Source organism: Gymnodraco acuticeps, unplaced genomic scaffold (assembly GCF_902827175.1).
Source record: "Gymnodraco acuticeps unplaced genomic scaffold, fGymAcu1.1, whole genome shotgun sequence".
In the NCBI taxonomy this organism is placed as follows: domain Eukaryota; kingdom Metazoa; phylum Chordata; class Actinopteri; order Perciformes; family Bathydraconidae; genus Gymnodraco; species Gymnodraco acuticeps.
The window spans coordinates 32,033-58,643 of NW_022991778.1; the positions used below are offsets into that span (position 1 = coordinate 32,033).

At 41.8% G+C, this 26,611-nt stretch overlaps 1 protein-coding gene across 17 annotated transcripts in view; it reads left to right on the forward strand.

Moving 5' to 3' along the window:
* Positions 1-1,583: 1,583 nt before the first annotated feature.
* The window catches only part of nbeaa (neurobeachin a), a 107,134-nt gene continuing 82,106 nt past the window's right edge, over positions 1,584-26,611 (forward strand). For 11 of the 17 annotated variants that reach the window (XM_034199459.1, XM_034199463.1, XM_034199466.1 and 8 more), the window contains exon 1: positions 1,585-2,185. In XM_034199459.1, coding sequence (XP_034055350.1) covers positions 1,877-2,185 — 309 coding nt within the window. In that variant the 5' untranslated portion in view covers positions 1,585-1,876. Of the gene's footprint in view, positions 2,186-26,611 lie in introns of all 17 variants that reach the window. The other 6 variants (XM_034199462.1, XM_034199469.1, XM_034199464.1 and 3 more) reach the window with 2 other exon arrangements.

The following is a 26,611-nucleotide window of genomic DNA, read 5'->3' on the forward strand; positions in this document are numbered from 1 at the left end:
AATGGGACTCCCATGTCACCCCCACCCTCTCACCCCCTGCCAACGGTCAGCATCTCAAGAAAAAATGGGAAGCGAGACATCAAAGAGACTGGCATCAATGACGATATGAAAACACACTCAGCCAGACGAATCAGCCTGTAAAGTCGCTTTGCTAATGGGAATCCTACCCAGCAGCTGTGTCCTGTTGAAAGAACACATGGAGTGTGAAACAGGCTTATACAGGTAGTGAACCAGTAGCCTCGGTCTGTGCAGCCACCAGGGGATATTGTAGGTGTGTGAGTGAGCATGTGTGTGTGACAGACACCTGCTGGACATTTGAGTCAACTAGCCTAGGATGAGAGCATGACATTAAACATTTTATTAAGAAGGCATATGTCCGTGTGTGCTGCTAGTTTTCAGGCTGAAGGAAACCACATTTAGCTGAAAGTGCATTTCTGCCATACAAATATATTCTACATTAGTGCCTGTAAGAAAGGATTTGTAGGACTAGGTTTGTTGGGGCAGTTTTTCTGTCAAATGTTGGACTACAATGTGAGTTATTGGCACGCCTCCTCTTCAACTCGTCAACTTCTGGACTCAGTCTATCACTCTGCCTTGAGATTTATTACCAGGTACCCATGATTGCATTTTATATGACAGGGTTTGATGGTCTTCTCTCAAGAGAAACATGATACTAATCTGTAATTTAATCTATAAAGCCCTTGCTGGAAAATTATAAAATGACCTTTAAGAATTGCTCACTCAGATGGGTTTTATCAGGCTCTTACGACTGGCTCTTGCTTCTTGTTCAACTAGGTCCAAACTGTTTTTATATTATTATAGTTCACCAAAAAAACACAGCACCTGCAAATAATCAATTTGAGAAATTTGATTTACATTACTGTATTTTACGTTTAATTATTTTAATCTGCCTATCTACCCTTATTGTAAAAGTTGAAATGGCTTTATTATTGAATTATTGCCTCTTCTCTGTTATAGCCTATATCTCTTTTATTGTTTTGCCTTTCCCTTCTTCGCTTAATAAGGGTCACGAGGAGGGTGAAGAAGAGAGGTGGTGATGTAAGAAGGTGTGTGCAAAAAGTGAAAATGACTGCAGAGAAGAGAGGTGAGGACATTGGAAAAAGAAGAGGAGAGGTGAGAAAGCACACAACAGCTCTCCTGAGATGAGTGTCAGGAGAGCGTACCTGTGACGCTTAATGAGGAAACAGAGGTACCAGAGTTGAACAGAGACAGCGAGAAGTGGGACAGATGGATGGCTTCTGAATATATAAACAGCCTCTGTCTGGAAGCCAAACGTCCTAAATTGCATCTGAATTTCTGTTAAAAGTATATATTGCTGTACATTTATTTTTCTGTTTTCAGGTGTTCTTCACTATTCTAGATTAAAATCTCCAACGCAAAACATTCACACATAAAAAAAACGATTAAAAAACACCCAGTTGTTAAGGTGGTGCTTTGCTGTGTAGCCCATGCATGGATGGCTCCATGTTATTCTGCTTCAGCATCCTACCAGAAAGTTCCCCAGTGCGCATGTGTGGCTAGTACAGCGCGCTGCCGCAAACAGGGGGCGTCAACATGGCGATCTCTCCTCGACGACCGCACTGACTGCAACCTGCCAATGAGAGAGAGACAGAGAGAGGAGAGAGAAAGAAGCGTAGGCTACCATTCTGTCAAACCTCCATCCCTTTTTCCCCCAGCCTTATGAATCCCTACACATTTTCAGGAGGATAGGGTGAATTAAGAGTTGTTTTTTTTAAACGTCGCGCTCCTTTTGTTTTTCCTGCGCAGTGGATGTTTTTTTGCAGCAGCAGACGCTGGTAGAGCAGTTGTGAGAGACAGCGGCGACCGCTCCTCTCCTCCCTGTTTCCAAGGGGAAATGTCGAGCGAGAAGCCGGTTTCAGTACCACCGGGCTCTGCTTCTTCGCTCACGGACACAGATTCCCATCCTCCGCCGGGCTCCTCCGTGCAGACGCCGCAGCAGCAGCAGCAGTTCGCCGCGGGCGCTGGCTCCGGCGCCACCGGGGAAAGGATGGTGTCTTCAGCCGGCACTATGGTCCTCCCGGCCGGGGTGATCAACCCCGCTGTCCCGATCAGGAATATCCAGATGAAATTCGCCGTGTTGGTGGGCCTGATCCAGGTCGGGGAGGTTAGCAACAGGGACATCGTGGAGACAGTGCTGAACCTGGTGAGTGCAAACAGCACCAAACTGTAAGAAAACACGGAAAGGCAGCCATAGAGCACAGAGGAATCACGGTGTCCTAACCCGCTATGTTTTATTTACGATGCTTCACTCCCGTGGTTGTGTGGCTTTCAGAGGATGATGTCATTTGTTTGTTCGGAGGATGAATGTGGAGTGTTTCTTTTCTGCAGATAAAAAGATACATACATAAGTCTGTGTGTTGGAGGTTAAATAGGCTGAAGCTGTATTATTGTAAAACCCAGCGGAGCTGAATGAAGCATGTGACCCCACCAAGGCATGAAGGGTAGTTTAATATCCTGGCATTGTTGACTAAATGACCCGTTTGCGGTGCAATGAGCTTAACACATTTGCAGTCAAAGTAATGAATAGGGGAAAGTGTATGTATGCAGGCTATTCTCCTGACCCCGATATGTACCCTGAAGTGATGCATAGGCAGGTTGTAACACACGGCGAATCGTTACAACGTTGCGTACAACATCGAGACAAACTGGATTATTTAATTAAACTAAAGAGGGTAATCATGCAGTTTTATCGAGCTCCGAAACTAAATCAATCCATACCGGACAAAGGCCGACTAGCATTATGCTATCCATCGACATATGTGTGCATGAGAATGGCTTACAATTATGCATAGGCCTATTGTTGAAGGCAGGCCACTGCATCGTGTGCGCAAAGCAGTGATGTATCTATCTGTGAGACGGCCAGGGCTTTATATTGCTGTGCCTCCAACAGCGATAATTTTATCTATGGATCAGATACGTTGCCACCCCCTTCTATCTTTGCCCCTCCATCGGAGGTAGTGTCTGCGATGTTGGGCCTATCCTACACATAAGGATTGAATCCAGCTGGAGGTTTTAACATGACTGGTGTTACCTGTTCCGAAACATAGGCTATGAGAAAAATGCACAGCAGACGTAGGTCCGGAGGACCAATGCGTTAGGAGGATATAGGACGTGTGTGCTGCATGCTGCCAGGCTGTTTCCCTGCTCCATGCATCAGGCAATGGCGTGCACTGCATGATATTAAATATCTGCCATGAGGAGGGGGGCTCTGATCAGTATTCATTCTCTTTTGAGGAGGAAGAAGAATAATGTAGATATAATGTATCACCTGATTTCAGTGCAGTGCTTTCTTGAGGTTGACTATTTCAGGGTTTCATGTAGCCAGTGGCCTATTTACTCAATGGATGCTCGTGGCAGGACAGCCTACATCTGGGCTAAACCATTTCCTCTCATTCAGAAGAGAGAGTCCAGATTCAGATCGCCTCTCATCTCCCAATCGATTATTGGTACTACACAGAAGAGCAGGGGGGCTTTGCTGGCTCACTCCAACCTTGTCTCCTTCCCTTAGAACCCCCCTGGCTGCACACAGGCTGATAACCATCCATCCTGTTCCTCTACCTCCTCCTTTACTCTGGAGGAGCTGAGGAGGGAGATGCTGCCTGCATAGACCGGCCTGGCAGGGCAGCGCCATGCATTTAAAAGCAGGTGGAGAGGAGGAGGCGGAGGAGGAGGAGAGGGGGTTGAGGGAGGGTGGGGGAGGAGAAGAGCGAGAGTGGAGGAGGATGAGGTGGTAGGATGCTGCAGTGGCTATGTGCTCAGAAATCACCAGCTGATGCAGCGGAAGAGAAAAGGACTCTGGTTTGGTCCACATCAGATCAGTGAAAGCTCATCAGAGCATTCAACTGAAATGCACCACCTTTTACATAAGTACCTGCGTTAGGCCCACACTTTATTTATGAATGCTGGGCTGATGCATTAACACACAAAGGCCTGACACCCTGACAAATGAAAGCACTATGTGTTGTCCATACCAAGCTTTACTTGCTAAATCCTGAATTGTACAATCAGTTGTGGTTGCAAGACTGCCAATAGCTAAGCCTGTTAGGGAATTCTATTGCCCAGCTCCTTAATTAAAAGAGTTGAAACAAAGAGGTGTGGAGGCAGGAACCTCAGTGGTCATGCTGCTGGTACAATGAGTCCACTGTGACCCAAGAGCTGATCCATTATTCCAGTCAATGTGGGAGACCACGGCAGCCACATTCACCGTCCACTGTGGCTGTATTGATCAGATCCCACTGCGGCTTGGGTGAACAGATGGCTTGTCGGCTGAATCAGATATGCTCCCTTCTCTATACGGCATGATGCTGGCCTTTTGCCATGTGATGAACTGTCTCTAGAAAGAAAGAAAGAAAGAGGAGAGAGAAGACAATAATAATCAACTCTACCCAGAACACTGGCTGTACTGATGCTGATACAGCGGCAACACACTGATCATCACTGCTGCCACTAACACAGAGCATGTTGTAGATGGTACATGCCGTGCACACATGCAATATAGAAACACTTACATTGTGTGTGTGTGTGTGGGCTGCTTGTGGCTAGGTGCTCAGTTATTATCATCAACAAGGCATCACAGTTGTCAAGGCAACAATGCTCTTTGACTGCCTGCCTCCAGACGCTCGACCACCTGGTGTTGCTTTCCACTTCCAGAACTTCTGTCACAGCATTTCTCTCTATATCTCGCATGCTCTTTCTTTGTCTCTCCACCCCCCAATATGAGCTCATATCTAGTATTAAACTGCCACCACAAGCTAAACACTATTGGAATACTGAAAAAAGATTTACAATCGGTATGAGCAAACTCTGAGTGAGATCATCTGTGAATAATATATATGCCACCATGCATTTTAACGCTCCTTGCTCATTGGAGTCTCTGCATACTGAAGGGATGAACACCTAGATACAGTATTCTCTACATTTGTGTGAAAAGCACGTTGGAACTGACTACAACATCTCCCATAAATGTTCAGCTGGGGTACGCCATGGACGCCGGTTATATTGAGCCTCTCATTCATATTTTCCCTTTTTAAATGTGTCACTCTGCATTGAAGTATTAGGATGTATTTAAAGCCTATATGGTCCATCAATTATACATCTTAGGGGTCATTAGATGATAAACCGGACTGGGGAGCAAAACAAACTCGTTTTGCACTTCAAAATGTGCCCCTAAAATATCCAGTTTTCCAGAATAGTCCTCTGTTGACCGATATAATTCATGACATTCAATAGGACAGGATACATGCATTATGCTGGATCCATTTACTTGTTGTATCCTCCCCTTAGAAGTCACTGCTTTCTTTCCCGCCCTACACTGGCTGTTCTATAGATTGAAACCCCCCATTTTTTGTTAATGGTACACCACTTCCACCCCAGGGTGTGTTTATTCGCTTTGACTATGTTGTGATGTTCTATATTTGAAGAAGCCAGGTAAGGAGGAATGTTTGTTGACAGAAGGGGGAGAGGGCTGACATGTAATCCACCTGAACTGTCCCATCATATCTTTATTTGAAGAATTGAGAAATATATTTTCAAAATGCATCTACAGGCAGATCTGTCAGTCTTGCCTTAGTGCGACACCAGCAGTGCTTATTTATAGGCAGCTTTATTTAGTTGTTAAGCTTTTTTTGGGATCAAAATGGAGAGTTTGTCTAGATAGAAAAAGATTGGTGACACTCTGTCTAACTCTTGCTTTGTATTTCCCTTTCACCTTCCTTATTGGTTAGATGCAATGTCTTCTGGCAATGTCAACCCCCACCTGAGCCCCCTTTAGCGCTCCCATTGATGGTCTGTTTGCAAACATCTAATTATTTACTATTACTTCAATCACTAAGGTCACCTGATGCCGAGACCACAGCCAGCAGTCTGACACACACACCAAAATAAAAAACACCTCCACTCACTCAGATGTTCACATGTCGACATTCAGACACAAAGCAGACACACACACACACACATACAGTGGCACAACCTTTTTCTACCCAATTATGTTTCTCTTTTTTGAAGGCCATAAACTCTTTGAAATTAAAATGAAGACAAGAGGGGAAGAAAATGAGGTCAGAATTAGAAAAAAAACGTGATTCAATGTTTTGTGTTTACACTGCTTGACTCTACCTCAAGTGCAGTGACACACAGTGGCATGCTGAATAATACTTCACAGATCTTTTGAAGGGATAGGACATCTTATTTAAAATCTTATTATTTGACATGTATGTTGCCCTGAGGTGTTGTGAACCTCCCGGTGCAAAATTGAACTTCAGTGTTTTCCATGTTTGCCCTGTGGCGGCACAGTCCGGGCAGAGGCTGATCATTTCCCTGCAGAACTGTAATCGGCTTGCATGGCCGTGCAGGCGATAACAATGCGTCATTGTGTGCTCACATAGCCATGAAGATGACTCTCATGACAAACATCCCACCAATACACTTAAATGGTCTAATAAAATACATCTTTTGCATGAATAAGATATTTCTATTGGAAATAAGCTGTTTTTGTAATGTTTAACTTCAAAGGGTTTTTGTTATGGGACATTTAGTACATGCTGGGTAGTACTGTTGATATGGCTTACAATTGAATTTGCTATGTGAGCATTCTACTTTATTGTGGTCATGGTTTTGTATTATTGCCATCAATAACTGAGACTGTTGGAGATGACGGGCTGTATGTCACACAGCAGCTCTGCAGGGTCTCTGAAAGGAACTGCCACTATGCAAAGAGGATGTTTTTGGTTCATCCTTTTGTGCTTGGGTTGATAAACATATTTAAGAGTGATGTATTAATATGAGTAATCGCCCTTTTTTTCATATTGAATCTGATTCTTATTAGTGGACTGTTTGAAATGCTGTAGAGGCTGGTCGAGATCATTGAAATAATTAAGGTAACCCAGATAACCAGACCAAAGTCAGAAGACAACGTAGGGCTATTATTATGCAGGAAACTATTGTTTTTATTAACCGTTTCGTGCAGTGGTTCTCAACTGGTCAGGCCTCGGGACCCACTTGTTCCTTTGTCAATAAATCGCGACCCGACATTTTGAACCACTGAAATCTATTCAACAAAAAATCGTGCTGTAATATATACGCTTTTCAGCCAACAATATGAATTAAAGTGAAGTACAGTGCATATATCCCTTCACAGAACTAAATTAAGCTTTTAAACAAGGTTTAATGAGATGATGCAATCAAAGCTGAACTGTATCATTTAAAGACTTTTTTATTTATTTTTTCTTCACTCACACACCCTCTCGAAACGGGTCGTTTGCGGAGAACCACTGGTTTAGTGCATATATTGGCAGAGTCCATCTCTTTAAATATCTTACCTTCCTACTCTTCATATTCAGTTTACTGTCACATAACAAGTAGAAAGCTTTGGAAAAAGCTAATACAAGGGATGTTTTGTGTAAAACATTACTGTAACTTTTAAACATCCATCCATCCATCTTCTCCCGCTTATCCGTGGTCGGGTCGCGGGGGTAGCAGTTCCAGCAGAGAGCCCCAAACTTTCTTTTCCCTGGCGACATCAACCAGCTCTGACTGGGGGATCCAAGGCGCTCCCAGGCCAGCGAAGAGATATAATCCCTCCACCTTTTAAACAATGATCAAAAAAGTTGCAGTTATTACAATGAATCAACTTCACCAGCTCTACATGTAATATTAGTTTTACTCCCTCTTCTGTACAGCAGAGCTGCTCGTGAATCCTCCTGTAGTCGTGAAAGGAAAGGGAACATTAGCCTCAGGCTGATGCTGCAGCAAAGAAGAAAAGTATTTAGAGAAGCCATTCAATGTTAAGACAAGAAATGTCTCGGAAAGAGGATTCACATTTTGTCTGTACCAAGTGTTTTGCAGGCCTCTGTAAGATGCTTATTTTTGGGAAAGATTAGCTGCCCTATTGCTGCAGAGAAGCTTAGTCACGTTGTGCCTGGGGGCTACAGCCAGAGTGCAACGTTAGCTTACGAAAACAACTGCGCTGGTGCTGACCAGAGAAACTAAATAGAAAAATAGAGGATGTCACTTTAATGGCATGAACACACACTCCATGCCAGTCTCTCCTTCTGTCTCAAATAAACATACATGCTGCTGAAGAGGTAGAGGACAGAGGGTGTGGCTTCCTCTGCAAGGTCATGAATGACTTTGCTATCTGTCACGCAGCAGGGTTGTCCTGACCCCTGGCTGAGCCGGAGAGAAACAGGGAGGTAGGAACAGATGATTGGAGGAGGCAGCTCATCTTCCTGAGAGAGGAAGTAAGATGGTACACTAAAGGGACGGAAATGAAAGTTTCAGAGGGGAAAATTGGAAAGCTTGTGATTGTCCTTCATGTCCTCTTTTCTTCTGGAGTGCAGCAGTAGGTCCAGCTTAATGGTGTTCTGCAGGGGGCTGATGAGTTCCGGCCCCCCTGTGGAGCCTTATCACGCTGCGTGTATCAATGCTCTCTCCTCTCCTCTGCTCCTGGTGATAGAGGAGTGAAATAAAGTCCCATGGGCCTGGGTAAATGGAGTGCTTGCACACTTTTTACATAAAGCACACAGCCTGTTAAGGGATACCTTGACATTTGAGTTTAATTGGCCATTTTTTAAAATCAGCCTCTTGTCACATGCACTGTAGGATTAAACTCTGGCTTGTTAGCATGTTTAGCATCCCGTTGTCAATGAGGAGTCCACGCTCTGAGGCATGAACACATCTTGAAACATTTTCACTTTGTGACAAATATCTGAGGATAGAGGAATAACCAATTCAAAATGTAAATGCAGAGTTATCACTAAAACCGCAGCTCCCAATCCTCTTACTAACAAGATCCTCCATAATGATCTGCTTCAGAGCCAAATGAACCTTTATAAGCTGTAATGCTGATTCTTCCTGGTTTTATTATAATTTCCATTTCATGTTTTAGCTTAAGTCATGACACCATTTGGTTTAAGTCTAATTTTTACATGTTAAGGCTAAAACGTTGGCCTTTTCCCCGTCTTACACCACCTAAATTCCGCTCCACTTCTCTAAATTCTTCCTCATCCCTTGTTAGCTGCTATTTCCAGATGCTGGGATTTTTTACAGACATAAGCCACATCTGTTTTTTATGTGAGAACACCTTTTGGGAATCGGCAGAACACAGCAGAAAATGTACCATCCTTGCTTAACAACACCTTTTGTGAGTTCTCGGTCGCTTCCTTTGTCTCTCCATTCTTCATCTCCTCCCAGCACATCCATCTCCCTAACCCCTCGCTGTAATCTTCTCCCTGGTCGGGGTGAAGCGACTGGTGGATGAATGTGGATGATCCCTATTGTGAGGAGGTAATGGAGCTGTCTGCAGCGCCATTCCTCTCCGCTTCCTTTTGTCCATTCACTTCCACTCATCTTTACCACTTTTCAAGCCGAGAGAGCCTGGAGGGAGTCTATATGCTGTTAACCTTACATATGTCTAGCATACTGAAGCCATACTTTTCTAAGGGTAGAGTTAAGATGAGGACGCAGGGAGGTGACTGAAGGAACGCTGCTATTTAACTATATCATTTTTTTATATTTCATGACCTTGCTTTTTTTGTCCTGTAGCTGCGATGGCATTTTAAATCTCATTGTCATACAAATATTTTGTGTTTTTATCTTTTGACATGCAAAACATGACATGGTCTTTTCGAAGTGCTGTAACAATTTAGTTTGCATTGACGCAGGCAACCCTTCAGACGTCAGAAATCTATAATAAATACATTTCACTGGTCTGCTGCAAGTGTGGATATTATGAATTAAACATACATTTCACATGAAAGCATGTGCTCATTGCCAACTGCAGATCTATTCATGTAAATGTAGTGTTACATTTTCACGGATTTCATTTTCAATTGCAGGGATTTCATTATTAATCTAAACTTTTTTTCAATTAAACTTGTAATAATTGTACTCACTGATTTTGAAAAATGCCTGGATATTTGTATAGACACTGTTAATACATCTTCAGGTGGTGAGTAGCCTACTTGTGCTTGACAAACAAAAATAACACAACATATTTAAAGAGTTGTCAATAACAGGGTCGTTTTTCAAAATGATAAAGGCACATGGAACGTAAATATTGTTTTCTGGCATCACTTGGTATGAGGGGGCAGCGCCCGTTACCCGGACAAAACCCTGGTTACATAACAATAACAAAACTAAAGCATGACATATTTGACCCTATTTATTTACCCCCCAAAAATCCATAAAGAAGTAAAATATATTGTGACTAAAGCCTGAAGTAATATCGGTGTTTCCTCTGTTTAACAGTGAACATTTTTAAACAAGTGTTTCTTGCATTTGTGAAACTTTAACCAGCTGTTTCCTCATTGCATAAAAAAACAACTATAAATTGGTTACCAAATATTCATAGCCATTTATTTGATTCATTTTCTGTTATTTTAATATGCCTAATCAATTATTTATATTCATACAAGGGCTATGGAAGCTTGCGCTCCTAATTATTCTTGTTTTCTTCCTTTTGCTCCTTATTTCCACACTATTGTGTCTGGCTGGTTCTATTGTGTCTGGCTCTTTTGTGTTTTTTTTTCCTAAAATGAAATATGTGTGAGTGTGTATGTGTGTGTGATTGTTGGGAGGGGGGTTGTGGGTGTCATTTCTATAGAATGTTTCTAACGGCACATTTGGATCAAACACGCTTTTGAAACATGTTTTTTGCAGCACTGTGCGCATCTGTTTGTGTGTATTTCTGTGTGTGTGTGTGTTTCAGTCTGGTATTTCGACAATGCGCTAATCTCCACAATATAACAAGCTGCTTTATTTGCTGGTGTTTGTTGCGCTGGTGTGTGTGCCCCCAACATCCCAGAGTTGATAAATGAGTGTTCCTGCGAAACCCTTGCTTTAGTCTCATACACCTTCATCTGCACATTTTCTCTGGCAGCAAGCACATTCACACCAACACACACATACAAAATGCACACACAAAACCCACACTGCTCCCTTCTTCTTGTAGCCCACATCATTGCCTGGCAGCGGTGATTTTATATTCATGCTGGCCTACTTCGCCTTTCTCCCATGGCTCCTAAAAGACACACAGACACACACACCCATTGCTCCACTGTGAAGTAGAGCTAACTGTGTAGCTATTTATCACGCTGCATGCAGCTGGACGAAGGTTGCAAACTTTGTGGTGTGTGTCATTTCAGTATTCATGAACTACCCTTAATGTTGTTTTAGTCCTTACACATCCAGCATCTCCCTCCTATGCCCACACCCTTGCAGCATGATAAACAGTGTCATTTTAAACCACATTATACTGGTTACTACCCGCTATCAAACCAAAACATGTTTTACTTTAGTTAATTATTGCTGTATCTGTATTCTTCCCTGAACAGGACTGCATGTTCTCTCCATGAAACAGACTTTATCCAGTGAATGCAGATGAGAGCTACAATCCCAAAAATAATTTCATCTAATAAATCCACTTCAGTAATGACAGAGAGCTGTAGATGAAGGCGGGGGTTAAACAAGGATTTTGAAGCTTTCAGATGGGGATTTTTCATAAGACTGAACAGCTCGATAAGATAAAGGCCTCACCTTAGTAATCATTTGAACACGCCAAAAAACGAGTTAAATAGACCAGCTCAATATGCTGCTTTATTGTGTCCTTTTTCTGTTGTCACTGCAGCAGCATTGGTTTTAGCATTCGTAATAAAGTGAGGTCCATGTCGGTAAGGGAAATAAAAACAGGTTCCTATTGTGAATGTCTTAAAAAACACATTTGGTTTGAGCTTTGAATGTCATTTAGGAGTATCGACTGCAAAATAAAGGCATTTTCTGTAACTCATAAACCTTACTCTTTCTTTTATCCAGTGACTACATTAGTTTTAAAATGACAAGGTGGCTATTGATTGAGTGGCTACTTCCCGATGTGAAATAACTTCTCACCGGAGGCAGGGAAAAACAAGTGAAATGGAAGAGAAACACTCCAGATTGACTTAAACAGATACAGTAGTATACAGTGCAGCGACATTCACTGAATCATTTATTTGCGTAATTCAAGGGAAGAAAGCTAAACTGTTTATATTTCCCCACAAATACACCACAATAGAGGCTTTGTGAGGATGTACTTAGGCACAGCAGTGCTTCGGGCTAAATGCTGACACTCACATTCCAACAAGCTCACAATTAGAACTGCAGCTGGACTATGTGGAGCATATCAAATGTAAGTTATTTCTGAGTAAGAGATTTTTGACTAATAATGATTAGTTATGTCATAAAGACTGATTCATTAAAAAAAGGCAGATAAACAACAGCAGGGACAAGTACAATAATGGCGCGTTTCCACTGCAGCGGGGTAGCCCCGTTTAAGCGTCCCTAAGCGTCCTCGCTCAGGCCTCGGGCTGCCTCGCTGGCCGTCCGAGGCCGTGGCGCATTTCCATTACAGTTTAGGACCTGGGGTAGCAACGCAGTGTAGGCGGGGCGATCGGCTTGTTTTTGTTCACATTTCGAGTTGTTCCGTCGAGCTCCCGCTGGATTTGATCATCCCCAATGAGATGTAGGAACGTCGTCACCTCCTCGGTCGACCACGGTGTGCTTTTCTTATTAGACGTAGCCATTTTTGTAGCTCATCCGTTTACAAAATGCTGTTTATAAAAATGCTGCAAGCTTGCTTCTAAATATATATGCGACGCTAGGGATGAACTCGCGCGCGATCTCTTGTGACGATTCTCTCTGACCAATCAGCAGTCGAGAGTGTTGACGTCACTAGTTCAGCCCTGGCCCTGGTCTGAGGGAACCACGATTTTATGAGGCCGGAAAAAGAGGGAAAAAGTACCCGCTGGCCGGTACTAGGCTATATGGAAACGCCACCAAAAACCGGCCTGGCCGCTTGAGGACGGTTAAGGACGCTTAAACGGGGCTACCCGCTGCAGTGGAAACGCGCCATAAGTTCCGAAATAGCAGGCGTCAAAATGACAAAACATTTCAATCGTAAAAAAGACAACACCTAAGCTACAGTATATCAGCATGTTAAGATATCCAAAATCGAAGACATCCAGTGTCGCATCACAGTATCGATACTGCCGAGCGCTTATGACAATGCTAACTTGCTAATGCTAATCAGGGTATCGCTGTTCAACATTTTAGTTTAGTCTGCAAGCTTCTTACCATGTTTATTAATTAGCACTAGCATTAGTTTTGCGGGTCTTTGGCCATGCTGTAAGTTGCTACGATTTGTTGGCCTGATTCACGTATGCACTTTCTACATGAAGCAGATAATGAAATAATAAACTGATCTTAGCCTTTAGCTTCTCTGCACTGATATCAGGATTGAGGCCCTGTAACCTCATGCATAGTTTTGCATCACCTCTCCTGCCAGCACTTTCACACTCAGAGACGCTGGTGGATGGAGGTGGAGGAAGAGCTTTGGCAGCCAACACCAGGCAGTGGTGACTCACTGTTTTTTTGACCCCTCCCGCCTCTTCTCCACATCATCCACACTGCTCCCCCCCCCCCTCAACCCCCACACGGCTCCGGATACATTAGGTTGAAAAACTGAATCTGAATGCAGAGACACACACTCCTGTAATGAAAGCTAATATGGATCCGGACAGCTCTCGTGTATAGTCCTGTGTTTAGTTGTGTTACCACAGGGGTCACCTGTGGAGAGTTTTTAGTTTAAAAACAATGCACTAATTGAGTCTTTGCTTAAGTTGCCATTGCTGTTATATATCATGCTTATTTTGTGTATATATATTTTGATATTTTATCCTTGCTTGCCTCAAGGACTGGATCTGCACAGGGAGTCTTTTTGCCTCTGCACTTAATATTTATGATTTATGCTCCGTCTCTATTCGTTCTTTAGTACCCACTCAACATTTGTACCCCTCCCACAGGGTTATTCTCTCCCTGATATTATTTTTGACTATGCAAGAGTACTTCACATTCTTCTTAAATCTTATTCTCGCAATCCACTTGAAATCAAATGTTTTTTTCTCTCTGTTTGGTATGAGCTCTCAAAGCTGTGAGTGCACACTGGCAATGGGCTGTGATATTCGATATTGGACTTTGTGTTGATATGACCTTTCCATAGGATATTGTTTGTTTCTTTTGCTAGGGAATTTGAACATTTGACATCGTTTATGCTTTTCTTTTACAGAAGCACCTTGATACAATTCCTCACTTACAACATGTCATACTATTTTTGTGATTTGTTTTATTTGAAAGTGTTATATTATTTACAGGAATTGGACTGGAAGTGAAATTGGCCTTTTGAAACACAACTGAAGGAGAAAGGCGTTTGCCATTTAACTTTCATAACCTCACTAGTTTGTCTACATCTTGTGATCGGTAATGTGTATTTCAGTTCCTCATCTGCCTTGTGCATTATATATATTTCTTGCAGAAGTGAAGCATTGGACCTTAACATCAATCTCATCATTCAGAGTTTCATCTTTCATTGCAGTTGCAGCTAAGTTTCCCTCGGCTCATATCTATTGGCTCCATTAGTATCCATGAAAATATCCTCCAGGATGAAGGCAATATTTGTAAATGATTCCACTGTAATGGAAGCTATGAGATAAAGTATTCATGTATTAGATCCCTTAAGGGTATGCAAATAAGGCAAACTTCCCCGTGTAAAACCAGAAGGAGCTGATGTGAAAATATGGTTTATGTAAAAATATTGCATTGGTCCAAATATGCTAAACACCGAGTCTTTACTGATCACTGCAAATGCAAAATTCAAATAGTTCCCTTGAAAGGTTTTACTTCCGAAGCACATGCTAACGACTGTTGCTACGCTGTTACTGCTGTGTCTGCATTACTTCAAACAGCATGAGCTTCAAACAGCACATCCTCACCACTGTCCACTGTGGAAAGTCTGAAGTAAAGCTGATGCAGTGATGTAGCCCGTAGCACAGAAACATCTGGACAGAGAGGAAGCTGTCTCTGATTCCTTGAACCTATCGTTATAATATAAACCCTTTTCATGTAAATGTTATACAAAGTGATATGATAAGAGCTACAGCTGTATGGGTATCTGTGTTTCTTTCGCTCAGAATAACATTCTCTGGTTGCCTCATTGACTTGTGATTATCCTGTGTGTATGTGTGTGGTCTTTTTGCACAATAACAGAACATCATGCTCCACTAACCCTTCCAACCCTACTTTGGAGGTGGGTGTGCTTTTGCATGTGTGTGGGTCATTCCCAAGCCTGTCTTATGATGATGGATTACTGAGACTCATTGGAGCTGCTTGCTGCTGCTCTTATCCTCCATCAGCTGTGGCTTATTGGAACAGTGCTCTCCATTGTTGTGGTGGATGGTGAACTTGTGCATAGCTGTGTGTTTGTGAGTACGTGCATTCACACATCATTTTAACAGCACATAACCTCAACCAAACCAAACAAACAGATTACAAATCCTGAATTACCCCCCAGCCTGGTTGAGTCAGGTCTGCAGGGCTTGTCTGCTGACCTTTGAACTTAGCATCAGCTAGTCCACACCTGCTGCTTCATTACATATGTGACCTGCTCTATCGAAATCAGTCGCATTGACCCGAAGACACATTTTGAGTTGTATACACTGTTGGAAAGAGGAGATTCCTAGCGTTCTAATGATATCAGGATTGTTGTTGTTCTCCAAATATTAAGCGAAATATGTCACATTATATAATGACTGTTACAGAGTCATCATTTTGAGAAAAAGGCCTTCAAAGTTTTCTCTTCTCTTGAATCCATCAATCTGATTGATTATTAGTGGAGTAAATGATCAAAATACTACGGAGGGAAGATATTTTCGTTGGAGGGGAAGTTCGCGAGTGTGTGTACTTGTGTGTGTGCCTTGCATGGCCTCAGATCTACTTCATATAGTAAACAAATCTCTTCACTCAGGTATTTTTCCACAGGCCCTGAAAACTGCAGTCATTAAACCGCTCTTAAAAAAGAATAATTTAGATGCTTCAGTAATGAACAATTAGAGGCCCATATCAAACCTGCCATTTCTAGGTAAAATCATTGAAAAAGTTGTTTTTCAACAGTTGAGTAATTTCTTGTATTTACTGTTTTGATGTGTTCCAGTCAGGCTTTCGTCCAAACCACAGCACTGAGACTGCTCTTGTAAAGGTCTTTAATGACATCCACTTAAACACAGACAGTGGCAGAACTTCAGTGTTAGTATTATTAGATCTCAGTGCTGCGTTTGACACTGTTGACCACAACATATTACTCGACCGACTAGAAAACTGGGTGGGACTTTCGGAAACAGTTCGAAATTGGTTTGAATCCTACTTAAAGGACAGAAACAACTTTGTTTCTATAGGTAAATACACATCTGAGTTGACAAATATGACATGTGGGGTTCCTCAAGGCTCCATCTTGGGGCCTCTTCTCTTTAACATCTACATGCTACCACTGGCTCAGATAATGAAGAACAACAAAATAAGTTACCATAGCTATGCAGATGACACACAAATTTACGTAACAATTTCACCAGGAGACTATGCTCCAATTCAAACACTGAGTAAGTGCATTGAACAAATCAATGACTGGATGTGTCAGAACTTTCTCCAATTAAACAAAGATAAAACTGAGGTAATGGTTTTTGGAGCCAAGGCAGAACGTATAAAAGTTAGCGCTGAGCTTCAGTGTGCAATGTTCAAAACAACAGATAAAGCCAGAAGTCTAGGTGTAGTCATGGACTCTGACCTGAGTTTCAACAGTCACATTAAAACTGTTACTAAATCAGCCTACTATCACCTAAAGAATATATCTAGGATTAAAAGACTAATGTCACAGCAGGATTTGGAAAAACTTGTCCATGCTTTTATCTTCAGTAGACTCGACTACTGCAATGGTGTCTTCACAGGTCTCACTAAAAAATCTATTAGGAAGCTGCAGCTAATTCAGAACGCTGCTGCTCGAGTCCTCACTAACACTAAGAAAGTGGATCACATCACTCCAGTTCTGAAGTCTTTACACTGGCTTCCTGTGTGTCAAAGAATAGATTTCAAAATACTGCTGCTGGTTTATAAAGCACTGAATGGTTTAGGCCCAAAATAAATTTCTGACCTCCTGCTAAATTATGAACCATCCAGATCTCTCAGGTCTTCAGGGACTGGTCAGCTTTCTGTCCCCAGAGTCAGAACTAAACATGGTAAAGCAGCGTTCAGTTATTATGCTCCAAATATCTGGAACAAACTCCCAGAAACCTGCAGGTCCGCTGCAACTCTTACTACTTTTAAATCCAGGCTGAAGACTTTTCTTTTTGTCGCTGCTTTTAATTGAACTATTCATATCTTAGACTGCACTGTAACTTTTATCCATGTACTTTTTTCTTTTAATGTTTAATTGCACTGTAACTTTTATCCATGTATTTTTTCTTTTAATGTTTATTTTATTAGCTTTTCTTTTTAATGACTGATTTTAAATGCCATTTTCTTAATCTCTTTCATTTTTTGTAAAGCACTTTGAATTGCCTTGTGTTGAAAAGTGCTATATAAATAAACTTGCCTTGCCTTGCCTTACTGTGTATACGTGTGTGTGTGTGTGTGTGTGTAATTTTGCATTTGTGTGTATTGTGTTTGTTTCCCGGGGAAAACACTCACGAGAAACACCGGCTGTTGTTATGCCTGCTGTGACGTTAAGTTACTCCGTTCTCCGCTTGTAATTATGCCGTTACAAGCTTCAAAGTTATATTTATCATCTGAATTTGCCGAAACAAGTTTAATATTCTGAAAGCCAAGACTTTGTTTAATTTAAATCAAATGAAAACAAACTGTAACGGACCCTGCCGTGTTATCTATGATTACTATACGCTTACATTCATAATTTCAGCCGGAGGGAGGGGGGCGGCGCTGCGGAAGAGCAGATGGCAAGTGAGAGGTGCCTGTCTTCGTCCCTTTACAAGCTTAAAAAATGTATTTATCGTGTGATTTTGGAAATAAAAGTTTCATATTCTGAAAGCCAAGACTTTGTTTGTTTAAAATCAAACAAAACACTCGAACCCCGAAAAAATAGTTTTTTACGTAAATCCACATATATTTTGAAATGAGCCGTTGCGACTTCCGACTGATTTCGATAGAGCGGGTCACATATTATAAAGCATTACTTTAGCAATATGCAACGTTTCTGTCTATTAGGAAACTGTATAAATCACAGAGTCAAAGCAGCTGGAGCACATCGAGGGAAAACACTGAAAACCTTTCTATGATCTCGTTTCTCAAATATTAACTCAGCGATGTATAGCCCTACGCATATCTCCTGGGAAATGATATTAACCCCTTACCAAAGTGATATAGTGCAAACTCTTGAGAAACCATTCTCCTTAATTCAAGCCAGTGTAGCATCGAATGACTTAAAAGTGATTCCTTTATAGTAAAATAGTTACATCGTTTAGCTCATGGCTCACAGTTACACTCTACTGTCTACTTTCTCTCTGATAAGCCCAGTGAGAGGTTGGCAACATGCAGGATGCCCTGTAGGACTTCACTTCCTGTCATCTTCCTTTGAGGCGAGTCAGGAGACAAGGTGCGAACGCCTTGTTAAAGTACCGAAACTCAGCCTTGAGTCCTTTCTTCTTCAGCTCCCGTGACACATGAGGATGCCCTCGTTGCTGCCTGTCTCGAGGAAAGAAAATGAAAAGAGGAAAATTGAGTTGTCCTTTAAAGGATGTGCTTTTTCCAAGTCGAAGACAGCAAAAATACAACCTCAAGACACCATCTCAACACCCCCGTTCTACACCTTATGTCTTCTTTCTCCGTGTCCGCTGGAACTCAATAGTAGGTCTCATTTCTTTCATGCTGTCCATTCAATCGTGCCCTCTCAATCACCACCTCTCCTTGATGCTTTTTTCACCCTGCCTCTCAGTTTTTCTCTAAGCTTTTACTTATTTTTCTCTCTCTTTGTGCCTTGACTCTGCACTCACTGTAGCACAATGTTCCTCTAGACATCTTTGACGCACGGGGATAGAAATTGCCTTTGGTCCTTTTTTATTAAAGCACAAGTCTTGAGGTCTTAACGCATACATGATCACAGTTTCTGGACAAGTAAGGCCCAAGCATTCCCATAAGAGAGGGTAGGTTTTACCTTTCTACTATAGCTTTTAGATTTGTTCTGAATCGATTTGGATGTTTTAAGTGTTGATTTCAGGATCACAAAGTGGAGACCTGCAAACATTTGATTTGTTGACATACTACGTAAAGTGGTGATTCTGGAGAGTGTTGTTATATAATGTTGGCAGAATTAGGAAATCAGTGTTTCCCCTAGGTTTACTGCTTTGGGGAGGTGCTGCTTGAGTGGTGGGGTGGGGGGGGGGGGGGGGGGGGGGGGAGCAGAGTGAGGAGCTGTGGACTATTGTTATTGATTAATGCATCAGTGTTTCTTAGGGTCAAAAACACTAAACTCACAACTTAAAATGAAAGCGTTTTGTTTATTTAATAAACGAGCACATGTTCAATGTGGAAAGTGACAGTAGATATAGATTAATTGCAATTTGGTGCTATATACATATACATATATATATATAAAAAAACATTATAAAAATGTAAACACCTTGAATTTCAGGGGGGGGGGCGGGGCTCCATTGGCGGGGTAGTGGCTTACCACTACCACTTCCCATGCTTTGTATGCTTATTATTTACAGTCCTGTATATTACTTTCTTTGGTTTGATTTGACTGGAAAGCACCCAACTGACACTTGACAGCACTAGATGAGCTGCACAGATTTGAAAAGGCTATATGGTTATGTTGCATAAAGAAGACTGTCAATTTATTCATGAGAAAGTGCAGTGGATCATTATTATTTGAGCTGGGAGGCATGATTCTCAGCAATTCTCAAACACATACTTTCTGTCTCTACATTTAAATGCTAAGTCTTTTTTTTCAAGGGAATATACATAACATTTAAATTCAAATCACCAACCCTCTCAAGGTTGAAACATGTAAGTAATATGCTTTTAAGGAGACATTTTGAATCCAGATCAACACCAACATCTGAGGTTAATTGACTCACAGACTGGTGTCCTTCAAATATATTAGAGATCTATGTATGTGTTTTTGCTGACAGACAAAAAATACCTACAAGGCCAAAACACAACCCTCTTGGTGTAATGTCACATGTTTGTTTATTTGGTATTATAAACATGTTATATTGTTTAGAATTTATGACCAACTATTTATTCTGACTGCCGTATTTTCTGTTCCAATATGATACAAATAAATATGGGTTTTTATGCAGATGTTCTGATGCTGTTGCTCATCTAGCTTTTGTTTTTTTAAGAGAAAAAAAAACATTTTGTTTTGTCTGTTTCCCAATAGCATGTGAAAAGGCTTATTGCTAGATTCGTTACTAAGCCTCTTTGGCCAATCAGGTGGCAGACATTTTAAACTGCAGTTGGATGAAGTCAGAGTTGTGATCACTTGGCTGTGATCCTCAGACCCAGTAGTGTGTACGTGTGTTTTCTGACCTGGATTTCTTTCTGAGAATATCCGCCGTGAACAGTATGGCTCTATTTGTTGCTGCAGTGCACACACACAGTGCAGCTCTCACAGATTGGGATGTCCAAGTCGTTTTTTTTTTGCTGTCACAGATTTTCAGCCCTTGAAAAAATATTGACGGTATTAAAACAAGAATGAATACAGATGCAGTCTAAACTGTAAGAATGTTGCAACCCAGCGAAGCATTTCTTTCTACTGTAGCTTATCCTCCGTGGTGTATCTGTTAGCAGAGGAGGAGCTGTCCGTTGTGCTGAAAACACTCTGCTGTATTTATCTGCGTCTATCCGTCATTTCTCTCAGCTTTCCCAAGGCAAGCATTCACGCACACCATTGCTGTAGCTGTGCATTTCCCTTCTGCCCTGTTTGAGACGTATGGCCTTGCAGTCTCCTTTGATCTCTTCCTCTTTGCTTTTCTATTTCTCTCTCCTTCTTATCTGCTCTGTGTAAAGCTCCTTCGCCTCCCACTCCAGTAAAAATACTTTTCACTTTTTTTATTTACACGCTGCTAATATGCTAATGAACTGGTGTCTCATTATTATTATTATTGGATTATTTTGGGAAGATTTTCTGCATCCCTCCAGTTTTCTCACTTGTCCTCTTTCTCAACTCCTTCCTCTTTTGTGCTGTCATTCATGTGAATCGCTGCAACGAGTGTTAGTGACGAACTGAGGAGCGAGAGTGTATGTGCCAATGACTAAGACCTACAAGGCTTTTGGCAATGAATTGTTTAAAAGGCTGTTGCCCTTTGAATGCTGTGTACGTGTGTGTTGGGGTTGGCTGAGTTGTATCTAGTGTGTGCAAGCCTTGGTGTGCATGTGTCTGTATGTGTGTGTACAGCAGTGACGTGCGGTGAGGTTCATGGCTGGTGAGGCACTGACTCTTTCAGAGTCAGATTTACAAATATCATATTTTGACCATAATCGACATATTCGGTTATTTTCAAAAGCTTTTTTAGTCTGATGCTTCGATTCATTTTAAACAGACTGTTCAACAAAAGGATACCCACAATCTAAATATTGGATTGTTCTTTCTTAGTAAGAACCAATTTTCATTACCAATGTGGTTTTACCTTGACTTGAAGATGAAGTCCATGCTTTCCTTCCGGACAACAATCTCTATTACTTTTTTGTAAAAGTCCTCCTTATCTTCCTCTAGTTTCAAAAGTCTAGTTTGTTGTTTGCGTCGCGTCTACCGCCATGGTCTACCCCGTCCCTGCGTAGAATAACAGTAGCAACAAGAACCTGTGGGCTCACTTGCGGGGGCCCCTTCAGTGCGGCAGAGGTTATGGCTGCCTCCCCTGGTGCTTTTTTCATTGCCGTTGTATGATGAGACCAGCGAGCCTAAATATCATATATACGTGAAATAAGTTATTTAGAGACTATGGATGGCGAGGATAAATGTAATAAAGGGATCTACAAACATTACATTGGTGACATATAGTGAGATGGTGCAGGCATGCGCTTAGGGCCTGCTTTTCAGACAGTTTCTGTGAGGTGACGCATTTTGAGGTGAGGCAGAGCTCATCTGTGCCTCACCTCACCACACAGTAACTGGCTTGAGCGCGCTCACAAAATAAGTGCCCGCGTTAAATTAGTGCCCGCGCTCCAGCCAGTTACTGTGGGCTTACGTGAGGCAGAGCTCGTCCCTGCCTCACTTCTCATCGCTACCCGTAGTTGTAGCGGAGGAGCTCTGCAAATTTGCTGATTTTGACTATAAAAAGCGATTGGAATCATACATAAATCACATTTACAAGTTACAACACAGATCAGTGGAGACATTGTATTATTATTACTATTTAGTTTTTCTTTAGTTGTTTTTTCCGTTACATTGGAGTATGACAGGTGAGGCTCTGCCTCCCCTGCCTCCCCTGACTGCACGTCGCTGGTGTACAGTATGTTTTAAGCTTGCACTTGACAAGCTTTGAGTCAGATGTTGGAGGCGGGAGAAGAACTGGTCTGCAGAGAACTGGAGACTATTATAGAGACAGATCACAGCAGGTCTTACTGTCTTATCTCGGCTTGTCTCACTCGTCCTCTTTTATCCAGCTTTCCCTCTTTGGTTTCTGGGAGGGTTAATAAAAACTGACAAGCCATTACATGGGAGCGTTCAATAGCTGTCTTTGATGTATGCTCAGACTCATATTCATTGCTATTTGTGTGGGAATGTTGCCCAGAGTACAGCTTTTGGAACTGAAAACACAATTCTATGCATTTTGAATCGAATGAAACTGCAAGGCGTGCAGTTGTTTGCTATATTGGAGGTAGAAGCACCTTGATTGGAATTGTTCACCTTCACCGCTCCGCGCCCTTGACAGGATTACACCAGCTGATTGAAAAGCAGCCTTTGTTGCCTGAGGACCACAATATTTGTACATACATGACTTTTCCCGTATGATAAATTAAGCCTTGAAATAGTGCACAATATAATACCTAATTTTTCATTTAGTAACTCATGGCTCATAAAATGAACATGTATGGATAGCAATGAATCTGGCTTCTAAATTACGTATCAATCAATGTGTCAAACAATCTGCAATTAAGCTCATAGTATAAATTACTAAGAGCTTTAACAACTTACATTGATGGCCACATATGATTAATTCTGAAGCTTTTGCAGAATCACTGTTATCCTTATTTTATGTACTAATGTCAAACAATATTATTTTTACACTCTATAGCTTTGAAGTTTCTTTGTACTATAGGTGCTTGTAGTTAAAATAAATTGGTCTAAACTTATAAACTGAACAAACCAACAATATCATCCGTCAGAGAAAACCTGATCTAAGAGTACACTCTAAATGAAATGCCTCGTAACCAAATCTTATCTCATTTTCTCCCATCATCCTGTGAGAGTGTGTGAAAGAAGTGAGAGGCATGAAGACAGGTTGATGTCAAAGTAGGACGTGTGGTTGCTGCATGGAGCTGCTGTTAGTGGCTGACGAATCAGCTCGTAATGTTCTGCCAATGGCAATCTCCTGCTGGGGAAAAAAGACAGCATGCATACAAAAAATGCAATATTCATGTTGTGCAGCTTGCTTTAGTTTTTGTTGGCCTGCTTTTTGTCTTCTTGATGTTGCTTATGAGAAGGGGGGAGATACAAGGAGGTTCTCTACAGACCCATCAGTCTCTCATTGAGGGTAGTCGGAAGAAGATCTGTCAGTTTCCCATGATCCATTACGTTTTTCTTCCACATATTCTGGCAAACTAAGGCTGGGGAAAAACACATTTCCTGACAAGTTTTGACATGTGGAAAAATCTACAGATATTTGTAAAATAGGGAGGCACCGGATCAGAAAACCAGATCACAAATCCAAAGATGAATGTGTTCCTCAGTGTGTGTTGCTACGAGTTAATGCTAGCTAGCATTATACAATGCTAATAATGACAATACTTACATACTGTGTTGTTAACCAGTATGTTTGATGATGTTCAGCATGCTAACATATGCTGATAGGAATAAACAAATTGCAACTGAGGTTGATGGGAATGTTTTTTTTTACTGTTTATGTGACTCATTGTAGTTATGGCAGACTTCCTTCACATCTCAAATGACGGAGTGGTTTGTTTGGTGTCATATTTTACTATTTATCTATTTAATGTCACTGAAGGGGACTTTACTGCCTTAAGGGATCTGTATTCACACGGTTTTGTAGTTTGTCTGGCAGACCAAACAAATGCGCCTATGTCACTTTATGGTGATGTTGTGACTCAAAGTAGCTAGCTACTTAAAAGAATAATGGATTGCAGAAACATTGATCGACAGCTTCATGAGATTACACGTCCACGAAGATTTGGGCAAAGCATTTCGAATTGAATCCAATGTCAATTAGAGTGCAGTATGTATCCTCCCATAAATACATAATGCGACTCTGTTCTTTTGTCATTGTTACGGCAGGGAAAAGTAGGTGTAGTCTAGATCAAACATTTCTTATGAAGTGCTGGTATTTTGACATTTTATTACACACACACGGACACACACACTAGGGCTGAACGATTAATCGATTTTAAATAGAAATCGCGATTTTAAATAGAAATCGCGATTTTAAATAGAAATCGCGATTTTAAATAGAAATCGCGATTTTAAATGATGTATATGTATATTTATATGATTATCATATCGCAAAGCCTGCAATTTTTTTTTAAAACTTTTTTTTTTTTTTAAACTTTTTTAAAACTTTTGTTTTATTCTTGTGTGTCAGTCATCCACACCAATCAGAAGTGCTGTGCTCCACATGTACCAGCCATTGTTAATCAATCAGAAGTAGCCCAGGATAGAAGGTGAATGACAGATTGATCCAATCACCTGCCAAGTATTTCTGAAAGTGCCTGCCCTTTCCAAATGGCTTCCAATGGAGCTTTAGATGGTTTGGTGAAACAAACCATCTGGGTCAGGTTAGTAATGCTCCATCACATGTTTCTATTACGGCCCGTCCACACAGCGGCGTGCGTTGAAGCTTTCAACGCTTCTGCCCATTCACTTTGAATGGGGTGACGTCACTTTTAGCCGAACTGCATTTTGGGAAGCGACGTGGAGCGTTGCTGGCGTTGCTCGCTTCAAAAGTTGAGCAATGTTCAACTTTTGACGCCTCGACGGAGGCGTCAGCCAATCGAATTATATGCCAGTACAAGCTCTAGCCAATCAAACCGCGTGCTTGTGTGTCTGGGGCGGGAGATTCATGTGATTGGTTGTTGGTCGAGTGTCAGACACGCCCACCGGCAAGCGTCAACGCACGCCGCTGTGTGGACGGGCCGTTACAGGGTGAATCTTAAACTGAAGCTTGACTTTAAAGCAACCCAACGGAAGTTTCATGTAAGTTTAGTTTTTTCACTCGTAGCTCGGGCTGCGGGGGTGCTAGAGACGGGAGCACGTTGATACGACCTTCCTAGCCGGAGATATGGCCGCATTTTACAATAAACTTCCTTTGGGTCGCTTAAAAACAAATATCGCAATTCGAATCGCAATCACAATATCTGTCAGAAAAATCGCAATTAGATTTTATTTCCCAAAATCGTGCAGCCCTAACACACACACACACACACACACACACACACACACACACACACACACACACACACACACACACACACACACACACACACACACACACACACACACACACACACACACACACACACACACACACACACACACGCACGGATTGCTAGTGCTGGCCCAAACCGGCCTTTTACCCCCACTGTGGATTTACATAATCACTGTATTCTTGCAGTGACTGAAGTGTGTGTGTCTGTGTGTCTGTGTGTGTGTGTGTGTGTGTGTGTGTTGTAAAATAGTTTTTCCTTCCGAGTATCTCTTAAAAATGATCTCTGCAGCATACTTCTCTCTCTCTTTCTCCCTCCCTGTCAGGTCTAAGCCAAAAGCCCCACACTTCATACGTGACAGCTCCACACACTCATGGCTGATAATGTTTATTTTGCTGAGTCGTGCAGGCAGGTGTGTGTGTGTGTGTGTGTGTGTGTGTGTGTGTGTGTGTGTGTGTGTGTGTGTGTGTGTGTGTGTGTGTGTGTGTGTGTGTGTGTGTGTGTGTGTGTGTGTGTGTGTGTGTGTTGACTGTGTGATTGTGACATTGTCACTCAGAAGGGGTTTCATGAGCGGGGGCTGTGTGTTGTCCCATCTGCCATCTGTGCAGACACTGGTACAAAGGCCCATGGGAAATGCAGTCCGGGGGGCTCCCCCTCCTCCTTCCTCTGAGTCTGCAGGCTACAGTCAGTCAACATGTCACTGTGGATCAAATCACAGGAAGACACACATGTTGTCCTTTTTCACTGCAACTCCTCAAACCCAACTTTCACTTTCTTCGATCACTTACTCTTTCTATCACAGTTAATAACCCAGAGCTACAACTCATTCTGTTGTTATTATTATCATCCATTAATCTAGTTATTCATTATGGGGATTATTTCATTTTGATATCGTAAAATAAAAACGATATCCATCATGAAGTCCCAGAGCGTAATATGTTTTCCGATTGCTTGTTTTGTTCGACCCAAACATATCCAATCATATCAAACAAACAGACGCAATCTGCATATGTGAGAAGCTGTGGTACCCATGATGACGTATTTAAAATGTGCCTGTTTGTCTGAGAATAAATGTAAAGATAAGTATAAACTTATGTTATGA